This window comes from Lipophrys pholis (assembly GCF_963383615.2).
Source record: "Lipophrys pholis genome assembly, chromosome: 17".
Classification (NCBI taxonomy): Eukaryota; Metazoa; Chordata; class Actinopteri; order Blenniiformes; family Blenniidae; genus Lipophrys; species Lipophrys pholis.
Genome location: NC_137643.1, coordinates 597,515 through 610,222, shown reverse-complemented (window position 1 = coordinate 610,222; position 12,708 = coordinate 597,515). Strand labels below are relative to the sequence as shown.

At 48.1% G+C, this 12,708-nt stretch overlaps 1 protein-coding gene across 1 annotated transcript in view; it reads right to left on the bottom strand.

Moving 5' to 3' along the window:
• Positions 1-2,925: 2,925 nt before the first annotated feature.
• Positions 2,926-12,708, bottom strand: part of myo1g (myosin IG) — a 34,097-nt gene continuing 24,314 nt past the window's right edge. Inside the window, exon 22 of the mRNA XM_080484816.1 lies at positions 2,926-3,613. Within this exon, the coding sequence (XP_080340942.1) occupies positions 3,451-3,613 (163 nt within the window). The 3' untranslated portion in view covers positions 2,926-3,450. The remainder of the gene's footprint in view (positions 3,614-12,708) is intronic.

Sequence of the window (12,708 nt, the reverse complement as noted above, 5' to 3'; positions counted from 1 at the left end):
GGGGGGGGGGGACGCTCAAAGAGAGAGAGAAGAGAGAGAGAGAGGGGGGGAGGGGGGGATAACATACAATACCCTTGTTGTGCTACAAATATCATCTGCAGTTATCACACTGATCCAAATACTTTACATCTGTTATTAGATTAACCAGCCTGAGCAGCTCTATCTAGAGCAGCTCTATCTAGACAGTAAGATGATTTCTTAGATTAACCAGCCTGAGCAGCTCTATCTAGAGCAGCTCTATCTAGACAGTAAGATGAAGCAGGAACATGAATTAACAAAGAAGCAACAACAAAAGAAAAAACACGATTTTGAGAGTTTCAGCAAATGATGGTAGAAAAGAAGCAACTTTAGAAGCACCTTTAGTGAGGAGTGGAAGTGTGTGTGTGTGTGTGTGTGTGTGTGTGTGTGTGTGTGTGTGTGTGTGTGTGTGTGTGTGTGTGTGTGTGTGTGTGTGTGTGTGTGTGTGTGGCCGGAACTGTTGTGGGGGGACCCGTAGCGCCACCCCGGTGGACGGCAGCCCCCCCAGGCCCGGGGGGGCCCCAGAGAACCACCCCAGAGAGCCACGCCCCCTCCCAGAAAGCACCAGATGGAGAATGCAGAGAGGAATCCCCCCCAGGAAAGAGGTTTTTGTTTTTGAAAAGCTTCACCTTGACATGGAAATGTTTAGAAAACAATGTCTGTTTCCACGGAAACGGCAGAAACACTAAAAACGACGGCGTCGACTCCTCGTCTCTGTTTCCACATTCAGTCGCTCTCAAGGAGCTTAAAACCAAAAGAAAGCAGCTTGGAAAATATAAGGCAGAGAAAGTCTTCAGATGGAGGGATGGAGGGATGGGGGATGGAGGGGATGGAGGGAAGGAGGGATGAGGGGATGGAGGGATGAGGGATGAGGGGATGGAGGGATGAGGGGATGGAGGGATGGAGGGAAGAGGGATGGAGGGATGGAGGGAAGAGGGGATGGAGGGATGAGGGATGGAGGGATGGAGGGAAGAGGGGATGGAGGGATGAGGGGATGGAGGGATGAGGGGATGGAGGGATGGAGGGATGGAGGGAAGAGGGATGGAGGGATGGAGGGATGGAGGGAAGAGGGGATGGAGGGATGGAGGGAAGAGGGGATGGAGGGATGGAGGGATGAGGGGATGGAGGGAAGAGGGATGGAGGGATGAGGGGATGGAGGGAAGGAGGGATGGAGGGAAGAAGGGATGGAGGGAAGAGGGGATGGAGGGAAGAGGGGATGGAGGGATGGAGGGATGAGGGGATGGAGGGAAGGAGGGATGGAGGGAAGGAGGGATGGAGGGATGAGGGGATGGAGGGAAGAAGGGATGGAGGGATGGAGGGAAGGAGGGATGGAGGGAAGAGGGGATGGAGGGAAGAGGGGATGGAGGGATGAGGGGATGGAGGGATGGAGGGATGAGGGGATGGAGGGATGGAGGGAAGAGGGGATGGAGGGATGAGGGGATGGAGGGATGGAGGGATGGAGGGATGGAGGGATGAGGGGATGGAGGGAAGACGGGATGGAGGGATGAGGGGATGGAGGGATGGAGGGATGGAGGGATGGAGGGATGAGGGGATGGAGGGAAGACGGGATGGAGGGATGGAGGGAAGAGGGGATGGAGGGATGAGGGGATGGAGGGATGGAGGGATGGAGGGAAGAGGGGATGGAGGGATGGAGGGAATCCGCCCGAACACACAGGAGAAGGTTTGATGGTGTCAGAAGACATAAATGATGACAGAGTTCTGTGTTCAGTGACTCGATGATACAGTGACAGCAAAGTGCAGCGAGCGTCTCCACATTATGCTAATTACATTCATAGGGTGAACCCTACCCTCACCTGTCCTCACCTGTCCAGGTGAACCCTACCCTCACCTGCCCTCACCTGTCCAGGTGAACCCTACCCTCACCTGTCCAGGTGAACCCTACCCTCACCTGTCCAGGTGAACCCTACCCTCACCTGTCCAGGTGAACTCGCCCACAGTCGGCTGGGATTGGCTCCAGCACCCCGCTACCCTGATCCTGATGGATGGATGGAAAAAACAATAAAGGCATAAATGTAGACACACACTCTCAAACAGGAAGGCGGGTAGTCGATCGACTGGTCAGTTGATTTGTTGGTTGGTTGGTCAGTCAGACGGTTGATTGGTTAGTCAGATGGTTGGTTGGTCAGTCAGATGGTTGGTTGGTTAGTCAGATGGTTGATTGGTTAGTCAGATGGTTGGTTGGTTAGTCAGATGGTTGATTGGTCAGTCAGATGGTTGGTTGGTTAGTCAGATGGTTGATTGGTCAGTCAGATGGTTGGTAAATTAAATGGTCAGTTAATCAATCGGTTGGTTGGTGTGATTGTTGGACAATGTTCAGGTGTATTTTTCCATCTTGGAACTTTCCCACTTCCAAGATACTAATGAATAAAGAGTAACTTTAACACCTCAGCCAGGATCACCATCCATCTCTCTCCGATACCAACTGGGCTGAAGTCAAGGACTTGAAGTACCTCAAGGAAACTCACATATGCTCATGGAAAACATGCAAAACTCCAAACACACGAGGCAACAGCTGGACTCAGACAGGAAATACTTTTTCTCTATATCTGCGTCCCAACCAGGAAACTGAGCTGGACTGCAGGAAGCTTTTCTATTCTATTCTACTCTATTCTCGGTTTGTAATGAGAAAGTATATTTAGTTTATCCAGAGATAAAGTCCATTGTTACAGACTGAATTCTGAATGAAAAGGTTTCAGGCTTCAGTCCTGACCAACCCTGCAGGCGCAGCGCTTCATCAGATTTGAGGCCGAAGTTTCAGTTTCTGGTTTCTGCTGTTCAGGCGTCACAGTGGACTGATGGTCCTTCAGTGTGTCTCGTCCTGCAGGCTGGACAAACGTCTCTCCACACCAACACTGACCTCTTTATGCTATAGGTCCACGTCTTTGTCCAAAGGCCCATCTGAGCTTTAATCAGTGCTTCAAATGGGATTCCTGCTCTTTATTCATGTGGCGAAGCGTTCCGGAGACATTAACACACAAACAAGTCTCTTCAGTAAACCTTGAATAATTTATTTTCCTGCTTTTTTCTACTTTTCATTACTTCAAACATGGAATTATTGTCTGCAGGCAATCAGCTAACACAAAAACTTTTTCTTTTTTCAATTCCTAATATGATGTAAAAATTATTATTTTAAAAAAAGTGCATTTTCAATATTTTTGTTCAGGTTTGAAAAAGTCTAAAAAAACAAAACTTTGAAAAAGCGTGTTGCAGTCCTGAGTCATCACACAAAGTTTTCCTCGACTTCCTTTGTTCTTTTCTAGGAAACAGATTCTGCCAGCAACTCTGCTCTGAGTGAAAAGTTTGAAACCTTCAAGACAAATATGTAAACTATCCAGGTTGAACTGGACTCCGGGCTTCTACCATCTTCAGTGACGGTGTCCTGGTTGGACGGACGGACGGACCGGTGGACCGTTAGTTGGCAGGCACCAGCAGGACGAAGCCGTCTCGACTCTTCTTGAAGTCCGAGCCGAGCTGGCCCGGCCGGCTCTCCACCGTCACGCTCTTGGATTTTCCTCGCATGTGGAGCTGCAGAGCCGAGCCACAGACTTTCACCGGGAACTGGAGTTTCCTGATCCTGGAGGACGAGAACATCAAACAGTTTGTGTGAAAACGCGAGAGGCTCCGTCATCACGTCTCCGAACACACAGAAATGGCTGCCAAGCAAGGGGCTCAATGTCCATCACAAAGTTCTGCTCAAGGACACTTAAAAAAACTCATCCACTCATACTTTATTCGTCCCCTCGTGGAAATTCCTTTTTCACATTGACCAATCCTATTTCTAGGGTGTGGATGCGCGGCCACTGGAGGGCGCTCCATGGGGTCAAGAGTCTCGCTCAAGGACACACAGTGGTGATCTGACCGCAGTGGGAATCGAACCTGCAAGTCCGCCTCTCCATCATTTCAAGTAACTAAAAGAAAGATCCAACCAAGCAAAGGACCTGATGAGCCAACAGTCAGGCAATCTACCCAGCAACCCGCTCACCCATCGACCAACCAACAAAACTATGAACCCCCGACCAAGTCACCACCACCCTCCGAACCAACCCAGAGCACTACTGAAACTAGTGATCCTGGTCTGGGTGTCAACGTTATGATTCGTTCATTAGCATCATGGATGAGGGATCAATCAATCAATCAATCAATCAATCATCAATCAATCAATCAATCAATCAATCAATCAATCAATCAATCAATCAATCAATCAATCAATCAGGTGGACAGATTGACCAACCAACCAACTTTGGTTGATCGTGGATTAAGTTTACAGGATTGAGATATAGATATATATATATATATACGGATCATTTTCCTCATGAGTATCTGAGCAGGTAAATAAACCAGACAGGTGGAGCACAGAAAGAAGAGTTTGTTATTGATGGAGCACAGAAAGAAGAGTTTGTTATTGATGGAGCACAGAAAGAAGAGTTTGTTATTGGTGGAGCACAGAAAGAAGAGTTTGTTATCGGTGGAGCACAGAAAGAAGAGTTTGTTATTGATGGAGCACAGAAAGAAGAGTTTGTTATTGATGGAGCACAGAAAGAAGAGTTTGTTATTGGTGGAGCACAGAAAGAAGAGTTTGTTATTGGTGGAGCACAGAAAGAAGAGTTTGTTATTGGTGGAGCACAGAAAGAAGAGTTTGTTATCGGTGGAGCACAGAAAGAAGAGTTTGTTATTGATGGAGCACAGAAAGAAGAGTTTGTTATTGATGGAGCACAGAAAGAAGAGTTTGTTATTGATGGAGCACAGAAAGAAGAGTTTGTTATTGGTGGAGCACAGAAAGAAGAGTTTGTTATCGGTGGAGCACAGAAAGAAGAGTTTGTTATTGGTGGAGCACAGAAAGAAGAGTTTGTTATTGGTGGAGCACAGAAAGAAGAGTTTGTTATTGATGGAGCACAGAAAGAAGAGTTTGTTATCGATGGAGCACAGAAAGAAGAGTTTGTTATCGATGGAGCACAGAAAGAAGAGTTTGTTATCGATGGAGCACAGAAAGAAGAGTTTGTTATCGATGGAGCACAGAAAGAAGAGTTTGTTATCGATGGAGCACAGAAAGAAGAGTTTGTTATCGGTGGAGCACAGAAAGAAGAGTTTGTTATCGGTGGAGCACAGAAAGAAGAGTTTGTTATCGATGGAGCACAGAAAGAAGAGTTTTTTATCGATGGAGCACAGAAAGAAGAGTTTGTTATTGATGGAGCACAGAAAGAAGAGTTTGTTATTGGTGGAGCACAGAAAGAAGAGTTTGTTATTGGTGGAGCACAGAAAGAAGAGTTTGTTATTGATGGAGCACAGAAAGAAGAGTTTGTTATCGGTGGAGCACAGAAAGAAGAGTTTGTTATTGGTGGAGCACAGAAAGAAGAGTTTGTTATTGATGGAGCACAGAAAGAAGAGTTTGTTATCGGTGGAGCACAGAAAGAAGAGTTTGTTATCGGGGGCTTCACACCGACGCTCCCTGCTGACCACAGTCTCCTCCAGCTGGGATGTGGTGTCGTGCCTCTGCACAGTCAGCTGAAGATGATCCGGTGTGAAGTCGCTGCTTCCTGCCCCCCCCCCCCCCACCCCGCCCCCCCCGGGGATCCTCGGCCCCATCGACCTCGCCGGCACACGGCTCGGCCTCTGCGGCACACAAAGAGCCTAGCGCTGCACAAAGCTACGTCACAGGCGGAGGCCCAGGGGAGCCAGAGCGCACGCCTCAATATATCAGCAGCACATCGCCGTGTTCCAGTCAGAGGAACCTCAGTTGGAACCCTGGAACCATCTCTGCAGATCAGTTATTTGCGGACGCCTTTGAATGTTGATAATGTGACGGAGACTCAGGCCTGGCTCGCTCGCTGGGCAACGGCGTGACGACGTTGGCGAGAGCCGAGCGGCGTGCCATTTCAAAGTGTTGGTGTCTGACTCTCCCCCGACCGAGTGCTCTGAGAAAACAATACAGAAAACATGGCTGCAGATCAAGGAGCCGTTTGGGGAGAGTAAATTAATCAGATTACATAATTCATCAGTTATACAACACAGTCGGCTTGAGCAGGTGAGAGATGAGAAACACCTGAAGTCCCACAGAGCTACACACTGCTAATGCACCGTCGTACTGGAAGTGTGTGTGTGTGTGTGTGTGTGTGTGTGTGTGTGTGTGTGTGTGTGTGTGTGTGTGTGTGTGTGTGTGTGTGTGTGTGTGTGTGTGTGTGTGTGTGTGTGTGTGAAAGCAGGACTAATGAGACATTAGCATAACATTAATTAAACTTAATACATATTAAATTCAGTGTTTCTGTAGCGTTCTGCAGCATTAAATGTGTATTAATCCACATAAAAGTACTGAGAAAGTATCTTCCTCACATGTTTACTATCAACATGCAGAATGAATGGAGCTACTACATTAGGACCGCTGTATGCAGTATTTACCACCATGGCAGTAGAAAGTCGGGGACTTCCATAAAGAAAAGAACTGCTCGGTGGAAAAGGTTCTGCTGCGGTGACACATGAGAACCATGGACACACAACAGGTTTCCTGGAGGTCATCTTGACCTGAACTCACTTCTTCCTGTTGTGATCAGACTTTTAAATAACTTGTTGGGTGACTTCATCTCGTCGTCTTGTATACAGATGTTCTTTGTTTTGTTTTGGATTCACTGGCTGCAGAACTAATTGCCCCGCTGGGGGGTAATAAAGATTCTTGAAGTAAAGCTTGAGGGGCAATACACGAGTCGACGTCACGTCTGCTCAATAAAAATATTTGTTTGTTTCATTGGTTGAGAACTGAATGATAGAAAAGTAATGGAAACTATTTTTGATCTAAATGTTCATGAGAAAAACTAAAGTTACAATGAAGAATAAAAACATCTGCAGCATCTGGAAGGAGAGTTCATCAGCAGCGTTTAGGAAACAGAGAAAGTAAAAACAAACCAAGAAATTGACGAAGCGACATAGCGACACCCCCAGACACCCGGCGGGATCCGGCTGGCCGCCAAACTATCAGCTCAGAAACCTCCTCAAGCCCCGCCCTCAAGCCCCGCCCTCCAGGCCCCGCCCTCAAGCCCCGCCCTTAAGCCCCGCCCACCTGGCACCGCCCTCAAGCCCCGCCCCCAGGCCCGCCCTCAAGCCCCGCCCTTAAGCCCCGCCCTCCAGGCCCGCCCTACATAAGCTATAGTTCAAATCCATAGGCAACAGTAACAGACCTTCATATGAGGAACTGCTCATCTGTCCGACACTGAACCCCAAACTGTGGCAGTGTGAACCAACATGACCCCCCAGGAAACAACCTAACCCCCCCCATGAATGAACCTGACCCCCCCATGAACCAACACGACCTCCCATGAACCAACCTGACCCCCCCATGAACCAACCTGACCCCCCGTGAACCAACCAAACCCCCACGTGAACAAACCCGACCCCCCCATGAACCAACACAACCTCCCAGGAACCAACCTGACCCCCCATGAACCAACCTGACCCCCCCCCCCCCCCCCCCTACCAACGGACTGAATCACAGCGTTTGTTCACCAGAAGCCTCTCCGACAGCTGAGGCATTGATTTTGTCTCGACCCTCCTGAACCCCTGAAACCAGCTGTCCAGCCCCACTGGGTCAGGACCCCCCCCCCCCCCATGGTTTTCATTCCCATGTGTGATGCTGATCTCATCGACGAGGCCACCGCGAATGAAACCCGACTCCCTCAGAGCGAGCAGATAAAAGCCCCAGGCTGTGCTGGAGGACGGCGGCTGAGCAGAACCGTGAAGAGCGACGAGGCTCAGATGGTCCAGAACCACACAGACACACAGCCGGGTTCTGCGGCGCCTGTTTGACTGTCTGCTCCTGAAAACACCTGAACTGAGCTGAGTTTGCTTCCTCGTCTGACTGTTCACCATGAACGTCCACATCGCAGGACGAAGACATCCAGACTGAGTGAGTCTAGAGAAGCTCCATGTCTGGATCCAACAAACATTCATGAGATCAGAATGATGAACAGAACCAGAATGCAGGAGGGCTTCAATAGATTCATGTTCAGAGAAAACAGTTTGGTATGAAAGACAATATAGTCAAAGATGTCATCTCGATCAGTCATGTACTTTAAAGGCGTTTCTGAAGAAGGTAACAATCAAGCATATACCACCAGAACACCAGAACTCCAGACCAGCAGAACACCAGAACTCCAGACCACCAGACCACCAGAACACCAGAACTCCAGACCACCAGAACACCAGAACTCCAGACCACCAGACCACCAGAACACCAGAACTCCAGACCACCAGACCACCAGAACACCAGAACTCCAGACCACCAGACCACCAGAACACCAGAACTCCAGACCACCAGAACACCAGACCACCCGACCACCAGACCACCAGACCACCAGAACACCAGACCAACAGAACACCAGACCTCCAGACCACCAGACCACCAGACCACCAGAACACCAGACCACCAGAACACGAATGGCTGGAGGTGGGCGGAGGATTCATGCGTACATACGAAGGAAGCAGGAAGAGGAACTGGACTGTAATAACTGGCTGGACGTGACGTTGATCAGTTTAGCAGGAAGCTTGGAGCTGCAGGAGGCGGCGGGTGATGAACTCACTTCCTGTTTCCAGCCTTTAGAAGATGCTAAGCTAAGAAGCTAACTGGCTGCAACTCCACGTTGAGCCCAGGCTGACCCGCCGTGTCGTTTCCCACCCACCTCCTCAGCAGACCCCCCCAACGTCATCTTACTTAGCACTTCCCCAGCTGCCTGGCAACCATCGCTGGGGCAACAGCAGCTTCCACTGCCCCGGCACCAGGGGCAACGAGTGGCGAGGCCACTCCAGGTGCTGACTCATCGATAATAATTATAATCACCATCAGAATCACTGAGGGGGAGGGGGAGGGGAGGGGGGGGGGGGGGGGGGGGGCAGCATGTCCTCGTCTCATTAACTCTCAGGACCGCCGACATGCTATGGAGATGGCAGCTAATCAGGTTAGCAGAGAGTGTCTCCTCACAGGACGGGGGCAGATTGTGGGGCAACCAGGGGGGGGTTCTATGAAGCAGGAACATTTGATCCTGTCAGTGGAGGAAGTTCTCCAACTCATCGTGGTACTCTGACAGAGACTGTACACGGAGAGAAGAAACAGGGAAGTTCCGTCCTGGAAGATCAGTGTGTACTCACTTACTGTGTATTCACTCACTGTGTATTCACAGTGTGTATTCACTCACTGTGTACTCACTGTGTATTCACTCACTGTGTACTCACTGTGTATTCACTTACTGTGTATTCACTCACTGTGTACTCACTTACTGTGTATTCACACAGTGTGAATACACAGTGAGTATTCACAGTGTGTATTCACTCACTGTGTATTCACTTACTGTGTATTCACACAGTGTGAATACACAGTGAGTATTCACAGTGTGTATTCACTCACTGTGTATTCACTTACTGTGTATTCACTCACTGTGTATTCACTCACTGTGTACTCACTTACTGTGTATTCACACAGTGTGTATTCACTCACCCACTAGTTGGTGCTGTTGTTAGTTTTAGTACTTAAAGCACACACACACACACACACACACACACACACACACACACACACACACACACACACACACACACACACACACACACACACACACACACACACACACACACCCTTTACACACACACACACACACACACACACACACACACACACAGCAGAGAACAATGAGCTCTAAACATTAACTACAGGAGAACACGGACGTTCTACTGGACAGAACACCAAGTTGGATTGTTATTACAGTGACTGTCAAAATAAAGTACCAAGTTGGATTGTTATTACAGTGACTGTCAAAATAAAGTACCAAGTTAAATATTTATTACTGTGAATGTCAAAATAAAAGTACCAAGTTGGATTGTTATTACAGTGACTGTCAAAATAAAAGTACCAAGTTGGATTGTTATTACAGTGACTGTCAAAATAAAGTACCAAGTTGGATTGTTATTACTGTGAATGTCAAAATAAAAGAACCAAGTCCAGGAGAATCTGGACTGGGAGTCCTGACACCACGGAGGAAACTTGGTCCTGATTGTCTCTACTGAGCATGTGCAGAACCAGTGACTACCAAGCTCTGGGTTCTACACGGAGACGGAGTCCAAGTGGTTTTGAAGATTTCCACCTTGGGAGCTGTTTTCAAAAAGTTGTGTTTCCAGTGCCTCTAGGTACTGCCTTCAGGTAAACAAACCCCCCAAAAGTTAGTTTTTGTGTTTTTACTTGTTTTGTCGGAGGCGAGGCCTTGAGGCGATCAGGGCCGGCGGCGGTGGCAATGCATGCTGGGACAAGCTTGTCTTTCTCCTAATGAGATCTGGGACCAGTGATCCGGTCACGAGCTTCTATAACATTTTCACTGACGGCCGTTGAAGAAAACAGTTTTCGTGTGAGTCGGGGTGGCGGGCGACACGGCGAGGCGGTGGCGAGGAATCAGAATACGACCCGGGAATCCATCCGTTGCGTTCTGCACCCGGTCGGAAGGCGACACGTGTCCTTTGAATCCACAAAGAGGCTTTTGATGCAGCTGCAGGGCGACGAGCCGCCGCAGCGCCGGGACAACAGGAGCCATCAGGATGTCGGTCTTCCTCTTCCTCATCTTCCTCTGCATGGCAGCCGCCTCCATTAATGTGTGAATGTGACGAGGAGCAGAACCGATGAACCCGAGCGACGCTCCTCAGTTCGTTTACTTTATGTGCAGAAGTTAAATTCCTCCGGCTGATTTCGACTCTTCTGTCCGTTTCATCGCCTTGTGAGGCGTCACGTGATGAAAACACCCTGAAACACATCTGTGGTCAAAGAATCTACAGTTTAACCACGTTCATCTTTCTCAGAAATGTTCACTACGTCTCAGTACTGACTGAATGCAGTGCCGTCTCTGTTTCCGTCTGTCCAACCAGTCGAGCCACAAATACTTTAAATACTTGTAATTCTTCTTGGGTGCGACGGCTTCACAACGTGACAGATTGGATTTAATCAAATTGACCTAAATCTCCTTAATAGAGGCATGAAAACTGAGAATGTGACGTGTTAAAGGAACATTTGGTCACAACATGAGAGGCAGACCCAGAAACACAGCGGCGCTGAGCGGCCGTTTCTAATCGACGCGTCTGTCAGACCAATAAGATTTGAATTATTCACGTGTTCGCTGACGAAACGAGGCTCCGTGACACAGATCGGCTGTAATTAGACATCCAGGCTGCAGTTTGTGGCTGAAAGGAGGAAATCAGTGGAGCACATGACCTGCCAGCTCGCAGGAAGTGGGTCAGTCTTAATATACACTATCTACATCCACCTGGGCTTTAAAGGCCGTTGCCATGGTTACCCTGCTGAAAAAGGCCAGATAGACAAACATCAGAAAAAACATTGAACTCATGAAGTGAAAAATCAATTTTCCTCTTAGAAATATGCAAACAGAACAAAACAGTAATTTGACACCAGCCTCATTGAATAACTAGAGAAGAAGGGGAAAAGGAGCTGGAGCTTTATAACCTGAGAACAGTAATAGTTCTCCAGCTCTGATCTGGATTAGAACGAGTGTCCGGGGCCCCGTTCCCACGACGTTTCGAGGTGAAAATGAAAAGCTCAGTTTTGTGTCTGTTTACATGACGATGCTGCTCGGAGCCACTGAAAACGCTCCAACCCCGTCGCCATGGAAACCTTTCCAAAACGCTTCGACGCTCCATTTCATCACAAAATCAAACAACAGTGACAACTAGTGGCCCAACATGCTAACTACAGCGTTTTCAACATTTCTGCCGTTTCCATGGAAACAGACACTGTTTTCAAAATGTTGTGGTGTAAACGCCAAATCTTCTCAAATGAAAACGCTAAAATGCTGCAGTTTGGCTTGAAATGTCAATGTGTGAATGTGTGAATGGGTGAATGGGTGAGTGTGTGAATGTGTGAATGTGTGAATGTGTGAGTGTGTGATTGGGTGAATGTGTGAATGTGTGAATGTGTGAATGTGTGAGTGTGTGAATGTGTGAATGTGTGAATGTGTGAATGTGTGAATGTGTGATTGGGTGAGTGTGTGAATGTGTGAATGTGTGAATGTGTGAATGTGTGAGTGTGTGATTGGGTGAGTGTGTGAATGTGTGAATGTGTGAATGTGTGAGTGTGTGAATGTGTGAATGTGTGAATGTGTGAGTGTGTGATTGGGTGAGTGTGTAAATGTGTGAATGTGTGAATGTGTGAATGTGTGAATGTGTGAGTGTGTGAATGTGTGAATGTGTGAGTGTGTGAATGTGTGAATGTGTGAATGTGTGAGTGTGTGATTGGGTGAGTGTGTGAATGTGTGAATGTGTGAATGTGTGAATGTGTGAATGTGTGAATGTGTGATTGTGTGAGTGTGTGATTGGGTGAGTGTGTGAATGTGTGAATGTGTGAATGTGTGAGTGTGTGATTGGGTGAGTGTGTGAATGTGTGAATGTGTGATTGTGTGAATGTGTGAATGTGTGAGTGTGTGAATGTGTGAATGTGTGAGTGTGTGAATGTGTGAATGTGTGAGTGTGTGAATGTGTGAATGTGTGAATGTGTGAATGGGTGAATGTGTGAATGGGTGAATGTGTGAATGTGTGAATGTGTGATTGTGTGAGTGTGAGGCCCGGTCCAGAAACAAGTGTCACATTTGGGGTTTGTTTTCATTCCGGCTCCCAGATGGAATTTTTCCATCACAGAAC